Source organism: Amphiura filiformis, chromosome 18 (assembly GCF_039555335.1).
Source record: "Amphiura filiformis chromosome 18, Afil_fr2py, whole genome shotgun sequence".
NCBI classification, from domain to species: Eukaryota; Metazoa; Echinodermata; class Ophiuroidea; order Amphilepidida; family Amphiuridae; genus Amphiura; species Amphiura filiformis.
In genome coordinates, this window is record NC_092645.1 from 2,293,134 (window position 1) to 2,314,349 (window position 21,216).

The window sequence follows — 21,216 nt, forward strand, 5'->3', positions numbered from 1 at the left end:
AGTTTAAACATTTAATGTATATGACCACTATACTACTTTTTAATTATCCAACTAATGTGGTTTTTATTGTCTATTAATTAATTTTTACTCTTATAATTTAGTTATGCTTACATTTCAACTGCTTGGGTGCACACAAAGGCAAAACTGCATTAACTGCACTAACATTGCCTCTGATTGGTCAATTATGTGATATCTTCACTTTAATCACCAATCAGAATGGAGCTTTGCAAATAATTCACCCCAATTTTTTTGCATGGTGAAATTATTCTAACAATGTTGCTGATTGGTCCAATTGATAATGAAAACTTCTTTTTGACCAATAGGCAGGTAGTTCTCATGTGCTCCCAGCAGCTGTTATGTAGAGCTGGAATTATTTGTAATATATCACTGTAAAAATTTAATTAAATGCAGTGATATTGCTATTGTTTTTAATTTATTTAAATGTAATAAATAGAGGACTATTCCATTAAATTGTGTACATGTGTCTTTGTGATTATATGTCTGTTTATTCACCTTTTCGGGAAAGTCCCATAAGCCTTTGCATGTCATACCACTTCATTGCACTTCATTTAGTGAACATTGTTACTGCACATTTTAATGCTGTGAAGTGAGTAATGATATGCGTATTGATGTGACGACATGCAGGACTTTTATTATTTTATATTTACCTTATTTTATGAAAATACGCACATCAAAAAAGTACCTAAGCACTTAATGAATGACCATTATTCCGAAACTGGTTATCGTAGGTTGAAGGACCTTGCCGAATAGTATAGCTTTCTTTTATTTTGCTTCTTTACAATTCATATCTTGTTCATATACATGCAGATTGAAACTGTTGGAGGAATTATTTGCTGGTGAAGTGCACATTAGAATATGACTGTTGCTAAGTCAACTGGCTCACGTTTTCTTTGTTACGAACCACTGATCAAAATGATCACAACACAAAGCCTATAGCATATCATAATTTCGGAACAAATGTATTAGCCCAGGCATGAACCAGTAACCAATGGTTACTAACATTCACTAAGTCAGCGAATAGCCTTCCACTACATCTCATCGGTAGTTTATATATTTGGACCCCGAGACCCACATACTCAGAAGGCCACTATTCAGAACACCTGCTAGATAGAATTCTGACCAGTGCTATTTTAATTTTAAAATGACCTGTTTCTAAGAAGGCCCACTAGTCAGAAACCCACCAGTCAAGCAATTCTGATTGTTATTTGTTGTTACTAGTGATGTTGGGGGTCAGGAGGTTGTCCAGGAATCAAGGGAGTCCACATCTGCTGAAGACATGGATTGAGCCGGTGAAAAGGGCTTCAGTGAGTGTACCAAATTTGAGTAGCATAGAAGTTTTAGTTGCTTTCTATTTACATTTACTGCTTTGTATGAATATACATCATTATCTCACTATTTAAACAATGGGAATATCTTATTTATAGGTTAATGAACGCGTATTACTTGTTGGGAGATAAATTAGACAAAATAATGCACGTGCGCTGATGTTGATGCGTCTAATGCACGAGCCCCGAATACGCATTCATTAACCTATTTCATACACGAGAAGAAAAAACACAATGATTTTTGCTGTTTTTTAAATTATCACTAAAAATATTGGAAAACAGAACCAAATATAAATGCATCAACCCGCCCAAAAATGAATCAAGTTTACGCGACGCGAATGCGTGTGCAAGCACTGCGATTAGTACACAGAGTGCACAATATACACAATCAATGCATGGTTTGGATTTTTCTAACGATTGCTCTGATTGGTTCGCGCTATCTAAGAGTGTATGAAGAAAAGATAATATCCACAGAATGGCTTGAACTCCAAAGCATCGTAAGTTAATGCTGTATGTCTAGCTGCAATTTTGGAAATCCTCGCTACTATTCGCTTCAGAAGTGATGATGTAACAGGATTAACTACCATAGCAAATAGGTTAAAACAATTTTTGAATATATCACATACACTACAAGCAGGTTGCACTCATCACCTGTGTATGTCTGCAATCATAGATTGAATACAATACAGATCTTTTCAAAGATACTAATCTTACAGGTGCAAGTGATCAGCATGATATGGTTCAACGTACTAGTGGGGTGCGATATATTAAAAAATTGTTTTAACCTATTGCTTTGGTAGTTAATCCTGTTGCATCGTCACTTACAGCAAATGTTTCGATGGTCTATATGGGCGAATACATGTGCTACGTATCATGATTTTGGTCGGCATTCCAAATCAGCTACAATATGGTCTACACGTGGTGCATATGACTTGACATGCTCAACATGTATCACACATACACTCCAATCCTTCCCATCATGCATTTCTGTAAGTATTCTCTGGATCACTTTACCAACATATTTTGCCCAGTGGTTCCATTGTGTCCTAACATCAGCACCAGATGCATTATGGGTATGTGATGATATTGCATTATTCTCCCTAGCTGCTTCATTAGAAAAGCTTGCAATGTTGTGATCTTGTACTGTTCTATTATCTTCTGAGGAATCTTTTAAATCTGTTTTGTTAAAAGTATCATTTTGTTCTGATAAATTACTTGTGTCTATATGTTTGTCAGAAATATTTGTTTGTTCTGCTGTATCATTCACATGCATCAACTCATCCTTCGCCACAGAACGAATGTCTGATTCCATAAAAGTTTGACGAAAACTTTTCAAGACATTTTACTATCAACTTTACAATCTTTTCCACCGCAATCAGCAGTTGCCAGTTTGTCAGCCTCAAAATTCTGTAGCAAGGAATCTTCCACTGATTTTAGAGGGGTGGTTGTAACATTGCCATGAATATGTAGTATGCCACCGGTATGCTTGAGTGCTGCACATGCTATAGGCCATCCCTGCTGAGAACTTGGTATAAGCCCAAGGTTGACTCTGTCTGCTATTCCTTTTGGACAAACCTGCAAAAATATAACAATGAATATAAATAATCTAATCATTTAACTCTAAATACTAAGAAAACTAAGTTGATGTTGTTTGGAACAAGGCAAGCTTTAATTAATTATAAAAATATATCCCTCATTTACAAAAGTGAGAGCATTGAAAGAGTTGATAAGTATAAGTATTTAGGAGTTACATTTGATCCACATCTTTCTTGGAATGAGCATGTTAATTATCTTTCTTCTAATGTATCAAAACGTATTGGTGTTATTTGTAGAGTGAAAGAGTATCTTCCTGTTAGATCATTTGAAACACTTGCCCAAGCCCTTGTCTTTCCCCATTTTGACTACTGCAGCTCTGTTTGGTCAAATTTTAGTGCTTGCCACAAAAATGAGCTTCAGATTCTGCAGAATAGACTTGCCCGTATTTTACTTTCTGCAGACATAAGAACACCAGTGGACAAAATGATGAAAGACCTGGACTGGGTTAAACTTGATAGTAGGTGGGAGAATCAGTTACTTATTTTAGTTTTTAAATGTCTAAAAAACATTGCTCCACATTATTTGTCATCTCAATTTACCTTCACCTCCTCTACGCATTCTAAGAACACTCGAAGTCAATCACATAACAAATTGGTTGTTCCAAGGTGGAAATTATCTTCTGGGCAGAGAACATTTCATTATAGAGCTGCCACTTCATGGAATAGACTTCCTTTTAATCTCTGTGCCAATTTGGATTCACTAAGCTTGAATGAGTTCAAGAATGTCTTATAATTTTGTATGTATTTAAGTTAGTAAGGAACTTATTATAATAGCCCTCCTCATTAATTTGTTAATTTGAACCTGTTCTATATTTCCATGTTTGCATATTAATTATTCATATTTATATATATTATAATGTTATCTGTATGTATGTTATCAGGGCTTCCAGGGAGACCAGTACTTGTGTATTGATGGAATTTTCCTGAATAAATAACGAATAAATAAAAATAATAAATAAGTATAGAAAAGAGATTATTCACAAGAGTACCAAATCAAAATTGCCCCGTGTGTAATGCTATGGTAAATCTGGCATTTTGGTTTGTCGCTCATGAAGGGCAAAATAACGTACCTCTGATTTTTTCGGCAAGAGCCTGAATTCACATTTTAAAGCTTGAGCGCTACAATATTCACCATATTTTCATAACAAGAAAAAACTTGTGCCACTCTTGAAAGGACACCAGGAAGTTTGGCCACATCATCAAGACCAGACAGTGTTGCCGTTTCTACTAGCACCTAGAAACACACATATTCAGTGGTTCACCTCAAGTTTGGTAGTGATGTCAATGCTTGTTTGTGGTTCCATTGCAAGCATGCGGACACACATGCGCAATTAACTTAACAAACGTGATTCAATACTGCGACCAGTGAAATATGCATCACTACCAAACTTGAGGCAAACCAATGTATACGAATTGAAATATTTCTGAGTGAGCATCAGTTATTGGCTCTGAAAAAAACTTCTCTACTTATTAGAACTTACTAGAACCTGCAGAACATTGAAAAACAGGTACCATAAATAGGTGAGTATTGCAAATTATATCCTACTGCCAAGATTTCACCCAAAATTTTATGGTTTCCCAACAGTTCCATGAATCAAACCACCTCTGCTTCTGATTGTTAGCTGCATTGGTTCCATTACTTACAATTGTTCCATTTTTCAGACCTTTGTCACCTCTTTGTACCATCTTAAAATTCCAAGATAGGAATGAAATATTTTTTGTTTGGATCAAAAGTTTTAAACTTTAATCATACACAAACTGTACTCACCTTTGAGTTATCGCCAGCATGTATGACACACCTTTCCCTCACATTGTTGAGTTGCAAATTTTTTTCAAGCGCCCTCACGGCATGTGGGTTCCATTCGCAGGCGTGGACCATCGCTGCCTTGGCATGCACCAGATATGGAAGGGTGAAGTAACCTATACCTGCGAAGATAGATGGAGAAAGATGTTTACATTTATGTATCATGGCTGACCCAATGACAAGGAGTATCATCCGTAAAAAGCACCCCATATAGATGAGTTGACGTCTGACGTCATTGCCTGGCATTATGCGCATGCATCATCACAATTTCCATTGTATTTTGCCTGGCAGTATGCGTGCCCATCATATTAAACCTCCCGACACATCACAATAGGCTATTGAACAGTGTAGTGGTTGTATAGAGTTCGCTCAAGCATATCGATATACCAGTCCCTTGCCTTTATTGATAAACATTGAGGTCAACTCACACATGAGCATTGACTTGAAAATTCACCCCTAAACAAGTATGGAAAGTGTCATTTTTATACCTAAACAAGTATTGACATTATCTTATTCCCTAAGCAAGTAATGTGTCATTTTCCACTCTCTAAACCAATTATTTGAGACACAAATCATTCTTTTTTTCTCATACAGCCCTTAATAGTACCTATGATTTATTGAGGAAGAATACCCTTTTTCTCAAATTTGCTTGTTTTAGATATCCCCAGGAGATATCGTATTCACATTTGGTATGCACTGTGCTTTGATCTTGAAAATGATATTTTTACCAGAATTTTTGTTCATGGTCAAAGCAAAACTGTAGTGTTTATATAAGGCGACGAAAAAAGAAAACCATGTTCTACGGGCCCAACCGACCCAGATTTTGAACAAATTGAGAAAAAAAAAATTCCTGTACAAATGAATGCCGACCCAAATTTAGGAAATTTCAGGAACAAATGTTTTTGTATTTTCTTAAATTGCAATTTATTTACAGATTTTGGTGATTTTTTTGGGTCATTTCAAAAAAAAAAGGCTGACCGACCGACCCTACTTGAAAGGTCCGTCCGCCCGTAGAACAGCGTTTTTAGGATTTTAAGCGCTAGCGCCCTAAAAGCAACCTTTTTTCAAATTTTTTAATGCTTTTTCAATTTTTTGCGCCCTTTTTTCTTTGCTAATTCGTTTGCCGCCCAATTCATTTTTGCCGCCTCTGTTTTTGCCCCCCCTTCTTCTTACGCCGTCCCTTGGTTTTTGCCGCCTCTACTTTGACCCGGGGCTGGCGCCCCCAAAGCCCCCCCAAAATACGCGCATGTGCTGGGCCAGTACATTTATTACTGGGCCAATAGCTTTACAATCTCACTGGCCCAAATTTCCAGTAGAAAATATAAGAGATACCCTATTTCTCACAATTCACCCATTGCATGGTTCCGCCATGTGTGAGGAGAGCCTCGATCTGGCAGCATGCATGAATGGGAATCGAACCAGTCATATAACATTGCGTAAAGTTATGTAATTCTTCCTTTCATGTCATGCCAGTTCGAGGCTCTCCTTACATCATGGCGGAACCGTGCAATAGGTGAATTGTCTTATAAATACCTGCATATAAATCAACCACTGTCTCGCCATCACAGTTCAAACTGGCAACTCTCAGCTTCTCTGTGATGTTGCCAGATGAAAACATACAATGCTGGATGTCGTAAGTGTATCTATAAGAAAGTAAATATCATACTGGTGAATAAAACTACCAAGTCTTTCACATAATTTATGGGCAACATGGAACATACCCGTCAAGTAAATGTAGCATACACAAAGCGTAAGATGCACAGGCTACACAATGATGTTATCCAGGTACATGATTGGTCATCAGTTTTGCAATCGTTCCTACTGTACCGTATGTTGCCCGCAAAGCTTCACATGTACGTGTACCGAGACAGTGTTGGACGAAAAACAATTTTCTTCTCAGATCGACTTGCAACTCTCTTTATGTTCTATAGAGGTTTCAAACAAACTACCCAATGTGTTAAATATTGACTATAGTATGTCTCGCGATGTGAGGAGCTATTAGTGAGTAATGCCATGTTGGACTTTGCAGCACTTGGCAGACTTGAATCGGTGCGTTTACATTGTATCGTCACCAGCATATACACAAATTGCCCTTCTATGTGTGTGTATACGACCAGGGGGGGGGGGGGAGATTATCACACATGATTTGAATCTGCCACTGTGAAATCCAAGATGGTATAATGCTCAACTTGAGATGAGACATGTATAGTCTATATAAGATGTCATCTGAATGACTTTCCCTGGTGGTTCCTACTGATTTTTATCAGAAAATCTATTGCCTGGGTGAAATATGATCAGATCTTACGGCTATTTCAACAGTAAGATCCGAGCATGTCATACTCATACTTCTATTTCAGCACAATAGTAGTACAGCTGTATGTACCAAGTCCTAAGTCTATCCCACCATACCCTAGTACTGAGTGTCCATGATGGCTGGCCATTAAATCTGGCTTTTTCTCGCATTTTGCGGTTGCCATTTCGCATTTTTGGTAAAAAAATTGTGTTTTTCCTCTAAGCCTAGAGATATCTTCTCTGTCCTGTGTTTACTTGCTGCAAACTGTCATGATCAAAACTGTTACAATTTCCATGTCATTTGTTTCTATGAGAAAAAAAACTAACAATCCCTGATCATATTTCTTTCAGACTTACCTGATGCCATTATCTATCTGCTCCACCCATCCCGTGTCTCCTAGCAACAGATGCACCTGAGGAGACCTGAAGTCATTGTTCTAATTCAGACTTACCTGATACCATTATCTATCTGCTCCACCCATCCCGTGTCTCCTAGCAACAGATGCACCTGAGGAGACCTGAAGTCATTGTTCTGATTCAGACTTACCTGATACCATTATCTATCTGCTCCACCCATCCCGTGTCTCCTAGCAACAGATGCACCTGAGGAGACCTGAAGTCATTGTTCTGATTCAGACTTACCTGATACCATTATCTATCTGCTCCACCCATCCCGTGTCTCCTAGCAACAGATGCACCTGAGGAGACCTGAAGTCATTGTTCTAATTCAGACTTACCTGATACCATTATCTATCTGCTCCACCCATCCCGTGTCTCCTAGCAACAGATGCACCTGAGGAGACCTGAAGTCATTGTTCTAATTCAGACTTACCTGATACCATTATCTATCTGCTCCACCCATCCCGTGTCTCCTAGCAACAGATGCACCTGAGGAGACCTGAAGTCATTGTTCTAATTCAGACTTACCTGATACCATTATCTATCTGCTCCACCCATCCCGTGTCTCCTAGCAACAGATGCACCTGAGGAGACCTGAAGTCATTGTTCTAATTCAGACTTACCTGATACCATTATCTATCTGCTCCACCCATCCCGTGTCTCCTAGCAACAGATGCACCTGAGGAGACCTGAAGTCATTGTTCTAATTCAGACTTACCTGATACCATTATCTATCTGCTCCACCCATCCCGTGTCTCCTAGCAACAGATGCACCTGAGGAGACCTGAAGTCATTGTTCTAATTCAGACTTACCTGATACCATTATCTATCTGCTCCACCCATCCCGTGTCTCCTAGCAACAGATGCACCTGAGGAGACCTGAAGTCATTGTTCTAATTCAGACTTACCTGATGCCATTATCTATCTGCTCCACCCATCCTGTGTCTCCTAGCAACAGATGCACCTGAGGAGACCTGAAGTCATTGTTCTGATTCAGACTTACCTGATACCATTATCTATCTGCTCCACCCATCCTGTGTCTCCTAGCAACAGATGCACCTGAGGAGACCTGAAGTCATTGTTCTGATTCAGACTTACCTGATACCATTATCTATCTGCTCCACCCATCCTGTGTCTCCTAGCAACAGATGCACCTGAGGAGACCTGAAGTCATTGTTCTAATTCAGACTTACCTGATACCATTATCTATCTGCTCCACCCATCCCGTGTCTCCTAGCAACAGATGCACCTGAGGAGACCTGAAGTCATTGTTCTGATTCAGACTTACCTGATACCATTATCTATCTGCTCCACCCATCCCGTGTCTACTAGCAACAGATGCACCTGAGGAGACCTGAAGTCATTGTTCTGATTCAGACTTACCTGATACCATTATCTATCTGCTCCACCCATCCCGTGTCTACTAGCAACAGATGCACCTGAGGAGACCTGAAGTCATTGTTCTAATTCAGACTTACCTGATACCATTATCTATCTGCTCCACCCATCCCGTGTCTCCTAGCAACAGATGCACCTGAGGAGACCTGAAGTCATTGTTCTAATTCAGACTTACCTGATGCCATTATCTATCTGCTCCACCCATCCTGTGTCTCCTAGCAACAGATGCACCTGAGGAGACCTGAAGTCATTGTTCTGAACCACACCTTTCTTGGCAACTCTGGTAGCACACACAGATGTTGCAACTGTTTCCCATAAACTGAAAAAGAAGAAACAAAGACTGTTTAAGCCACATGCATTTACCATAATTAGAGCAGAACTATATGTAACAACAACAGCAATAACAACAATTGTGATTTATAACATTTTTTGCATTCCTATTAACCACGTGACTTAAAGACAATTTGAAGTAACCTTAACTGACATGCAGCAGCTGACAGGTTGCATCATTTTGATATGGATGCACATATATATTATTGGCAAAAGGTTTGCTTCTGACCAACATGTCCAACAGGGGCGTAGCCAGCTTTCTTGTATTTTACACTATTTTGGCCCTGAATTTTGCTAGAAAAGGGCTCCTTGCCCTTTTCTTTTCCTTTGCCCTCCTGATTTTCTCTGTCATTGTTGGGCAGAGGGGCACGTTTTTCTTTCATTTTTTGTCAGGGGGCACTCTGCCCCCCCCCCCTGCCCCCCCCCTGCCCCCCCCTGCCCCCCCTGCTGGCTACACTACTGATGTCCAATAACCCTAACACCAGTAAAAACCACAAAATACCACGATGAAAAATTCTGCTCATGCATGCATCCCAGGGTCTGCGATGACGCAATCACCCTAAGTGTGATATGCTCACGGAATTGTTGGCCGGGCAGCAATAACCCGTGCAGCTACCGGTCCGCGATCGTGTGGTTGGCATGCAGGTGGTTGAAGGTTTGGATCCCGGGGGTGCCAAGTCAAAAATTCTTCTTTTTCTTGAAAAATTCGGATCTTCTTTGACTTCCGATATCAAAAAGCATGGGTCAGTGTTAGGGTTAGGCAAGATGTATTTTTCCAGATTAGAGTGTCTTCTAACCCTAACACCAGTAAAAACCACAAAATACCATGATGAAAAATTCTGCTCATGCATGCATCCCAGGGTCTGCGATGACGCAATCACCCTAAGTGTGATATGCTCACAGAATTGCTGGCCGGGCAGCAATAACCCGTGCAGCTACTGGTCCACGATCGTGTGGTTGGCATGCCATGCGGGGGGTCAAAGGTTCGAATCCCGGGGGTGCCAAGTCAAAAATTCTTCTTCTTCTTGAAAAATTCGGATTCAGTGTTAGGGATAAACAGTTTAAAGCAGGTTTTGTCTTAAAGGGTCATTTTGTGTTCCATAGCCACATTCCCCACATATCTGAAAAAAAGTTGAGATTTTTATATCTACGGAAACCTTTGTGTGTAAAAAATTTCTTGCAGATTCATTTGCTTTATTAGCAAAAATATTGTCAAATTTGTATATGTTCTGTCTTACAGAACAAAATTTAAGCACAATGCTCTATGGAACATTGTAATACATAAGCATGCGTAACTTGTGTAGAATCATATCAACAGAAATTTTTGGAATAAATTTTTTCATTGATATCTACTCAAACATACCATAAAAAGAGGATGTTAGAATCACAAAATACTCCTCTAACCAGCAGCCTCTAAGAACCATGACATAAAAGTTTTTTTTACAAGAGCCTCCTCCTCCTCCTTCCTTCCTTCCATATACGTGCTTACCTCAAATGGTTGAGTATCAACGCGCGGGCTTTACGTGCACAGTTTTACCTATGCACGATCCTGGAACCTAGGATTGATTGTACTATCAGAACCGTGGATGGTCCCCCTTCTCTTTTCTAATAGCTCTGACACTTAACGTGCACAGGGTTTGACTCTTCCTGTACACGGGACCAGCGCAACGCCTTAACCAGTCGGCCATCTCGCCCCTCTTCAAGTAACACAACTAATAACAATTATAATGTGCAATTTTGCATTATAAAAAACAAAGCTCTCCTTCCTTTTTCAAAATGGGTCACTCCATATGAAATCAAGGAGGCTCCCCACCTGACCCCCTCAGATTTGCTTTATATTTTAGTCATAGGTTGTACCTGTAAAAATATTAAAACCTGCAAATTTGAGGTCTGTAGCTCTTACGGCTTTTCTGTGGCAGTCATTTAAAGTTGGAGTAGGTGGGTCTAAATTTGGACTCAAAAGTTGCCCTTTAAATAAATTTCATCTTTGGGAGTCTGTGCCTTCTTTATAAAAAGAAAGAGAGGTCTGAAACCTTGTATACACACTAACTGCATGCCAAATTTGTCAAAAAAGTAAAAAAATAAAATTTCTGTAATTAGCGTTGTGTCACGGGGTCATTAAATATGCAAGAAAAAATGTAATGTTTTGTAAACTGGCAAGTTTAGACCCCTAAATTGACATTTTTGTCAGATTAATTATTTTTTGTTGTCACTGATGCTATAAATAGGTTAAATACAATGCATATCCAAAAAATTGACCTCACATTTCATTTACATTTTGAACAGCGCCCTCACGAAGATGAAATTTATTGCAAATTCAACATTTTCAGGGGGACCGAAGTCGATGTGGTCCACCTTCAAAATTTATAAAACATCACTTTTATATGACTACTAGTCTTAAATTACAACTTTGTTAAGTCCCAGTAATTGTCTAGGTTGACTTCATATAAAAGCGACAAGCCCAAAGTTGACCATTTTCTTATGATTGCATGTACTGCAAATGTGCGATTCGGAAGGCTTAAAAGTCAAATTGGCCCCAATATTGAAAATAAAATGGAAATAAAAGTAAAATAGGGTCAATAACTACGCATCTAGTCATTTATTTTCAATATTGTGGCCATTTTGACTTCTAAACCTTCCGAATTCGGCACATTTGGAGTACATGCAATCATAAGAAAATGGTCAACTTTGGGCTTGTCGTTTATATGAAGTCAACCTATAAAATTACTGGGATTCAGCAAAGTTGTAATTGAAGACTAGTAGTCATATAAAAGTGATGTTTTATAAATTTTGAAGGTTGACCACATCGACTTTGGGCCCCCTGAAAATGTTGAATTTGCAATAAATTTCATTTTCGTGAGGGCGCTGTTCGAAATGTAAATAAATTGTGACCTCAAGTTTTTGGATATGCATTGTATTTGTCCTATAGCATTAGTGACAACAAAAAACAATCTGACAAAAAATGTGAGTTTAGGGGGGCTAAACTTGCCAGTTTACAAAACATTACATTTTTTCTTGCATATTTAATGACCCCGTGACACAACACGCAATTAAAGATTTTTTTTTTTTACTTTTGATCAATTGGGCATGCAATTGGTGTGTATACAAGGTTACAGACCTCTCTCTCTTTTATTAGGAAGGTACAGGCTCCCAAAGATGAAATTTATTCAAAGGGCAACTTTTGGGTCCAAATTTAGATCCCCCTACTCCAACTTTAAATGGCTGCCATAGAAAATCTGTATATTGAAAATAAAATGGAAATAAAAGTAAATAGGGCCAATAACTACTCATCTAACCATTTATTTTCAATATTGTGGCCAATTTGACTGTTAAGCCTTCCGAATTCGGCACATTTGGAGTACATGCAATCATAAGAAAATGGTCAACTTTGGGCTTGTCGTTTTATATGAAGTCAACCTAGACAATTACTGGGACTTAGCAAAGTTGTAATTTAAGACTAGTAGTCATATAAAAGTGATGTTTTATAAATTTTGAAGGTGGACCACATCGACTTTGGGCCCCCTGAAAATGTTGAATTTGCAATAAATTTCATCTTAGTGAGGGCGCTGTTCGAAATGCAAATGAGTTGTGACCTCAATTTTTTGGATATGCATTGTATTTATCCTATATATCAGTGACAACAAAAAATAATTAATTTGACAAAAAATGTGAATTTAGGGGGGCTAAACTTGCCAGTTTACAAAACATTAAATTTTTTCTTGCATATTTAATGACCCCGTGACACAACACGCAATTGCAGAAATTTTTATTTTTTTACTTTTTGACAAATTGGGCATCCAGTTAGTGTGTATACAAGGTTTCAGACCTCTCTCTCTTTTTATAAAGAAGGCACAGACTCTCAAAGATGAAATTTATTTAAAGGGCAACTTTTTAGACCAAATTTAGATCCCCTACTCCAACTTTAAATGGCTGCCACAGAAAATCCGTAAGAGCTACAGACCTCAAATTTGCAGGTTTTTAATTTTTTTACAGGTACAACATATGACTAAAATATAAAGCAAATCTGAGGGGGTCAGGTGGGGAGCCTCCTTGATTTCATATGGAGTGACCCAAATGCAAGAATACTAAACATATTTATATTTTTATTTGGCCTTGGTATTAGAAATCTTACCATTTAGACTCAATTTTAGCCCATGTTGCATGCTTAAAGCTTGCATCTGGTAGTAGTACCATATCACCATGCATCTCCCATTGCCTAGGTATGTCATCCTCCAAATCCTGTATCCATGTCATGCCAGCGCCCTCTATCAACGATTTGATATTACGTACCAGCTTCTGTCGGGGGGAAACTATTGTCATTTTCTTGGATTGAGGTAAATTTACTTTGGATAACAGCCTGCATGGAATACTGCACAACACACCTGGAAATATAAGACCGACATATAATAACCTTAAGGGCTGGGGTATTTATTGTGGGACATTAGAGCACATCAGACATATCGAATTGCATTCTGAATACGAAGAATGTCATTCTGATATCAAATAATTTTGATTTTTGAAATTAGCAATGTAATACACATTTTATGACAAATCATTAAAAATTGATATTTTTGATATTTAACAGTACTTTATAAATCTGATGATTTATTCTTAAAGTGTATGTAGGTGGGATGAAAAGCCGACGATCAATTGAAAATTTTGACCTTTGGTGTTGAAGATATGGATTTTTTTTCCCAAAACACCAAAAAAAATAAGGTCTTTTTGGGAAAAAATCCATATCTTGAATATGAAAGGTCAAAATTTGCAATTGATCGTCGGCTTTTCCTCCCAGCTACATACACTTTAAGAATATATCATTAGATTTATAAAATTTACTTCGAGGACTGTTATATATCAAAAATTTGAAAAATATCAACTTTTTATAATTTGTCATAAAATTTGTATTATATATCGTGATTTTCAAAAAATGAAAATTATTTGATATCAGAAAGACATGCTTCGTATTCAGAATGCAATTCGATACATCTGAGGTGCTCTCATGTCCCATAAAAAATACTGTCGAAACGCCATAAACGCTCATTCCAGTTCCCTTAAGGCGACGCAATCTTTTGTTGGTCAAAGCAACAACAACAACAAAATTTCATTGTCTAAATCAATATAATATTGAAAAATAACACTTTTAAATGTTTTGCAAAAGTTCATTCTACAAATCATACTTTGAAAACTCGCTTGAGCTTGATTTATTGTTGTTAATGAGTAATGAATGTTTTTACAAAAGTGTTGTTTAAGCCCTCTTTACAACATAACTCAAGAACCACATGACATACAAAAGTGTATGTTATTTGAATTCTTCTACATGCTCTCTATGAAATGATCAATTGATGCAATTTTTTCCAAAGCTCACTACCATTTGCAAGATGCTGTGAACTACCAAATTCAATGCAACAGTTTAAAATAGTTGTAAATTCAACATATCAAATAACCTCTCAGTGATTCACCAAATCAGAAAATAATCATCACAAAATAATCAAATGTTTGGTAAGAAGTACAACTAGTGGCAAATGGTGGTCATAGACCACAAACCTAGCTGGGGCACGATTTGACCCCAGATGACCTTTGACATGACCCTTGCACAGTGTTCCAAAATGTTCCCCAGGTCAGTAAGTTTGTTGTTGTGGAGTTTGAGCCCGTACCCCTAACAGATGTCCAGAAAATGTATTTAGAAAATTTGACCTCTACATGACCTTTGACCTGACCCCTGCAAAATGTTCCCCTGGTCATGAGATTTGTTGTCACTAAGTTTAAGCTCCGCACCCCTTACAGATGTCCAGGAAATGCGTTTCTAAAATTTGACCTCTGCATGACCTTTGACCTGACCCCATAAAATGTTCCCTGGTCATGAGATTTATTGTATCGAGTTTGAGCCCCATACTCCTTACAGATGTCCAGATAATGCAATTGTAAGATTTTACCCCTTAATGACCTTTGACCCCAATTCTGTGTGCAAGGTATGGGCACTGGGTAAAGCCGATGCACATGTGTAAGTGACGTCATTGTGCTATGTAATATGTGGCAGAAGAAGCATTTTGAAGATATTTGGTTATATACCGAAAATGCCCCTTTAATGACCTTTGATCACAATTCTGTTTGCACCATATGGGCACTGGATATAGGCGATACATATGTGCAAGTTACGTAATTGTAGGGTGTAACATGTAGGAGGAGAAGCATTTTGAAGTTTGTTGCCAGAAGAAGAAGAAGAAGAAAGAAAGAAGAATCGGAGAGCATTACAGTACCTAGCTGGGGGGTGTAAATATATTACACCGAGGTGTACAAGCATACTGGTTCAAATGGCAAATTCAAACGTCCCATTTTGGAAGTGATGCATATAGGGCTGTAAAGATCCACTTTTTCAAAATAATCTCTGACACCCAAAGATCTCATGTTTCATATCAAACACATGAGTACTATGTCACCCACACACTCTTTATTTTTCCCATTTGATGAGGGAAGTGCAATTCCCTGATTTGATCTGCCAAAGGCCATTACTTTCAATTTGGGCAGCAACTTGCCAACTTTCATTTTTGTCACTGATTTATTTATTGAATAACAAAAAACCAAAAAAAACAACATTTGAAGTCAATTAGAACTAGAAATTTAATTTTGAGGCTCCTGTGGGACTATTTTGACTCAAAGGTCCCATGTTTTAAAAGTCTATGTTCCCACCTAATGCCTCCATAATTTAGGCTCAATGATATCATGCTCTCACCCAATGACCCCATATTGTGTGCATTACAAGGGTGAAAATAAGTGGGGGACGGGAGCCGTTTAGCCCCCAGAAACCCTGAAATGGCCCCTGGTCCCATCTAAATTTAAGCTGACCAGGGGACACTTTTCTTCAGAAACTGGCCCCTGGTCACTACACCCAAAAATTCAATTCCATAGCCATTAAATGCATGATAAACTTATTCAGAACAAATATTGGCCCCTTGTTGATTAGAAGTGGCCCCTGGTTCCATGTTGAATGAAGTGAACCAGGGGCCATTTTGTGTAAAAAGGAGCCCCTGGTTCATCATTTCTTATTTTCACCCTTGGTGCATTAATACATTTTACTGTCACTGAATGCCCCTTACTGTGGATGTAGCCCCTACAGTCAGTGTTGGCCTGGATTAGCATAGCAAAATGCTACTCACAACTTTGGAATTGCTACTCAAATCTGAAAGTGAGTAGCAGTTTTTGCTACCAGTACACACAAAAATATACGAAAATCAATGGCCACTTCATTTGTCTACAAACTTGCAAGAAGGGAGAAAAAAGATGAGAGATACAGTATTGTTTTGGCGATGGTAAAAGGTATACAAAAAAATCGACAAAATATGGTGAAAACTGCTACTCAACAATTTTGGAATTGCTACTCAAATCTGAAAGTGAGTAGCAGTTTTTGCTACACAAAAAAATAGATGAAAATCGAACACTGCCTACAGCTCTCCTCAACAACATTTCAAGAGTATGACTTACTGAGCTCCTCACTACTTGAATCCCTATATTTTTAATACAGATTTTAAAAGATTGAGCTCCTTATTGAGCACCTAAGTAAACTCTAACAGAGCTCTTGCAATTTTCAAAAATGAAGGCCTAGTGTCAGCCCTACACCTATATCCATTCCATATTGAAGTCCTCCCACAGCTCCCCCACCCCCCGAGTTATCCCAATCAAAATACCTGTTTCTTCCACCTCGTGTTGTATAACTCCCAGCATTTCTTCTTGAATTGGTACAGCAACTTCATTTGTGTCATTAGAAAGCTTTGTTAAACGATACCTCGCATCCCAAATTCCTTGCAATTCTAGATGCTGTCTGTATATTAAAGATAAGATAAAATGATTTAACAACTTACAAATGATTTTAGGGTGTGCAATGTCAGTAAGCATGGAGCTTGGGTACATGCACATATTGCACATACATGTAGTACGGTTTTGAGATCACGAGGAGCAATAGTTTTGACCATTCACCGAGGGCAGTCAATATTTGTTTTGTATTCATGTACCTCATACATAGATTTTTACAAGCTTTTACACAACTAACAACTCTTTTTGGAAATGTCATACACAAGCCACCTGTGGCAAGCGTCATCTCTGCGTAAAGCTGTGTGTATCTAGTGAGACAGTTGAGTCATTCCATGCCAACTCAACAAGCTACAATGTAAACCTATAGAAATAGATTTCTTTCATATTTGATAGATACTAAAGAGAAATGAAAAACCTGAAAATTTGAGGTGGCAACTCCCTTTTGTTTCCGCGCTACAGCAATTTGAAATTTAGGCGGCACCACAAAAATAACGCATCGCGAGGTCTACTTCGATTTTAAAAGTAGCGTAATTTGTGTAAACTATTTGTGTAAAAATTGTATGCAACTTATAAGTTCATAGTATATACCGTACCATATTAAAGATATGATGGCCCAAACATAGCCGAAAATCAAAGCTGGACCCACTTCGGGGGGTCATATTGCAGCAAAAACAAAAAATCTGTCTAATGTGGACTTTCAGTGGGGTCTATTTAGGGCCAAAATTAATTTTGTTCATTTTTGAAGACCTGTAACTCTGTTGAACAATTTGGAATTGGCTCTTTTGCAGGCTAAAGATAACAAAATTTGGACCTTAAATATATTTTGCATTTTGGTCATGTTGGTACGTATCTGTGAATTCACCAATCGCAGGGCTGTCAACTTTTTGGAATTGCTTGGCGTGAGACACCGTCTTACCGGTGCGGAATTATTTTTTGGCGACTACAATGTTCATTTTGACTCATGATTATTTGAGCCACAGCGCTTGAGAATCTAGAAAATTGTGTGTGTGTGGGGGGGGGTAGGGACAACAAATTATTTTTACGATGCGTGAGATTTTACTCATTTGACAGCTCTTTGTGCATGAGATTTACTATCTAGGCGTGATATTATACTACCTTGGCGTGAGACCGTGAGAAAATAAATGACCAAAAAATGCGTGAGAGTTAACAGTCAATCAGTCCATTACTGTCACCAGAGCTTCTACCGCTCTCCTTAACAACATTTCAGGAGTGTGATTTTACTGAGCTTCTCACAATCTCACTACTTGAATCCCTATATATTTTAACACAGATATTAAAAGATTGAGCTCCTTCATGGTCATGCTATATGTTTGTCATACATGTATATCGCAAAATTACATCACCATCTGACTGCGAAGCTATCCAGCAAGACCTGCACACCTTGGAGAAGTGGTAACGGCGCTGGCAGATGTCATTTAAACCAGACAAATGCAACATCCTCCGCTTTACAAATAAGAAAAATATTATCGAGTCTTCATACACGCTCTCGGGTCATGTGCTTGAATCAGCGAAAAGCCACAAGTATCTTGGCGTCCACCTATCTCTGGACATGAAATGGAACACTCATATTGATGCAACCACTGCTAAAGCCAACAGTATGCTTGGTTTTCTCAGGCGCAACCTAGGATCTGCACCAAAGAGAGTTAAGCTCCAGGCTTACCAGTGCTTGGTTCGACCCCACCTAGACTAGGCCTAGTACTGTGGATCAGTTTGGGATCCTTTCACTGCCACCAATAAACACAAGATTGAAATGGTCCAGCGCCGAGCAGCACGCTTCATCACTAACACTAACACCTATAGCTGGGACAATACAACTTCTGTCACCGCCCTCCTTCAACAACTTTGCCTACCAACCCTGGAGGAAAGGAGATACATACAACGCCTCACCAACTTTCACAAGATCATCAACAGCCAGATGGATGTAAAACTACCTCCAGAAATAGTCACCAGGAAATCAGAAATCATAACTAGGCGTTCAAAACCAAACTACCTTCAGGTACCCTTCACTAGCATCAAATCCCACAAGCACTCTTTCTTCATCCAGACCAGTCATGATTGGAACGACCTTCCGCAGCACATCACTAACATAGCCGAGACTAAGCAATTCACTGAAGCCCTTAGATCCTTCAAAGGTCAATAATCTGCTCATCCACCTCTTCCAAGCTGAGTGTTGTTCCAATAGGAGCTGATCAGCATTTTATATCAAGATCAAGATCAAGATGTAAACTGAAAACTCAGCAGAGAGTTCAGTAAGCTTAAAATAATAAAAGCTTACTGCACTGAGTCTGAGACATGAACATCATGTCTTGACTTGAGTACGTCATCAGTCAGGCTTGGACCTACCTCATTTTTTGTGCAAACTGTGCTTCAACACATACGCAAGGACTGGATCTTAGTTGATCATTCATCTTATTTCATTTTGCCCAATAATAGCATTGAGCAAATGTTACACTGACAAGTGGTGCTTTTTCGGTTGTTTACATCCAAGACATTCACGTGTGATGGGAGAATAGTCTTCTTCACAGTCGGTGTCTGTCGTTGATGTTCGCAATATAACCACAGAGTCTGGAGCTAAGACTAATAGAAGGATCGATAGACTAATCTCATATCGCTATTTTATGTGCTAAGCATGCCTCAGACAAGCGTGTGTAGGGGTTTGATTGATAGCATCATAGCTTTAGGAGTAGGCTTTACGGAAGCCAAAATGCCTTTTTTTGGAATTTCCATTAGGGCTTAGTTTTTGGGCGAAAATCGCGAAGCGATTTTCGACCCATATTGCGCTGGGTTTTGTTCTACTTACTTCTTCACGGCGTTTCAGAATAAAAATGAAATATTCGTGCTGTCTATGTAATCAGGAAACTACAGAGGCGATAGTGTCCATTTAAATTTGTCATTACTACTTCATGTTGATATTCAAACAGTGCTATAAAGTTGTCTTACCAAGGAATGTGTTTGTATTAAAAGAAATAATTGTTTTACAACTTCCATGAACTAGCATTACTTTTATGCAAATCAGAAAATTGCAACAGATATTTTTCATTTCTCTCAGACTGAGCAGTATTGCCAGATTGTACGTACAGTTGGGCTAGCCTCATTATAGTTTTATTGATACTGGCAAAATACTTGCTTGCATGTGCTTGTTGTTTTACCATAGCGTATAGAATATGTTAATGATACTTGGCCTTCACTTGGCTCTGCTGATGTAACATCAGTAACGCCCTCACTCAGGCTTGCTGGTTTAACGAGAATCCTTTAATCGGTGTAAATGAATAAGTGGAGCTAAAAGGCGCAAGGTACCATTCGGAAGTAAATTATTATACATGTACCGTGCCAATTGGGCTTTCTGAAGGGGGGGGGGGGTTAAGATGAGCTGTAAATCTGTGTATATACTAGATAGAGAGACCTGATACTGCTAATAGGCCTAATATCTGGGTAAACGTGGAAGTTAACTAAAGAACGTCATTTATATTATGACACATTTAAAGCTAAAGACAAAAATGACATGTGAAAATGTTATTCTGATGGCATTTATTGTTAGAACACGGAGATAAAATAGCATTGAATTGTTAGAAGTTTATGCACTTCTCACAACACACGCATCATGGTCATCATGATATCAGGTAAATTACATTTGATCACGCACTAAAACCTTCACACTGTGGAAAGGACATTTACAACCATGCATGACTCATAGATGGATTGATATGAATATTTAGTAGGTACCGAGATTACCCAATCAGCGCACAATGCCAGTAATTGATCACGCAGCAAGTACCATCATGATAATGCACTACTGTTACGTCATGCGTGATTTTCATTGATAGAGCACGGTGATTTCCGGTAAATGATAGACACCTAAATATGGTAATTTTGCAAACATCTATTGATTTTTATTGGTTGAAATTGCACACGTGTTGTTTTGTTTACATGGCCTTTAAAATGAGACCGGTTCACAAAATATTTGAGCACGGGAAAGGAATATAGCGGGTTCATTAAAATATTGGTTCCCAGTGTTGCACAGTGGCTAGGTGACCGTGTTATGGCTATCAGGCGGCGGATGACATGATCGAGCCGGCAACTCGTGAAACCGCCCGGCCGTATGGCATTTTCCATATACTCGGTTAGTTTTGTGGGGTTCATTATCGAACCCCAACGGTTTTAGCTTGTATTTATATTATTTATCAACATAGGCCTATTTGTTTGTGATATTTCAAGCGTTTTAAAA

At 38.5% G+C, this 21,216-nt stretch overlaps 1 protein-coding gene across 1 annotated transcript; it reads right to left on the minus strand.

Annotated features, from left to right (window-relative positions):
• Nucleotides 1–373: 373 nt before the first annotated feature.
• Nucleotides 374–19,525, minus strand: LOC140139742 (tRNA wybutosine-synthesizing protein 2 homolog). Its single transcript, XM_072161450.1, is given in 8 exon segments — nucleotides 374–2,682; nucleotides 2,685–2,921; nucleotides 4,710–4,867; nucleotides 6,279–6,388; nucleotides 9,010–9,153; nucleotides 13,297–13,546; nucleotides 16,847–16,980; nucleotides 19,335–19,525. Coding segments are annotated over 8 exon segments (1,563 nt in total). The 5' UTR covers nucleotides 19,400–19,525; the 3' UTR covers nucleotides 374–2,217.
• Nucleotides 19,526–21,216: the final 1,691 nt, after the last annotated feature.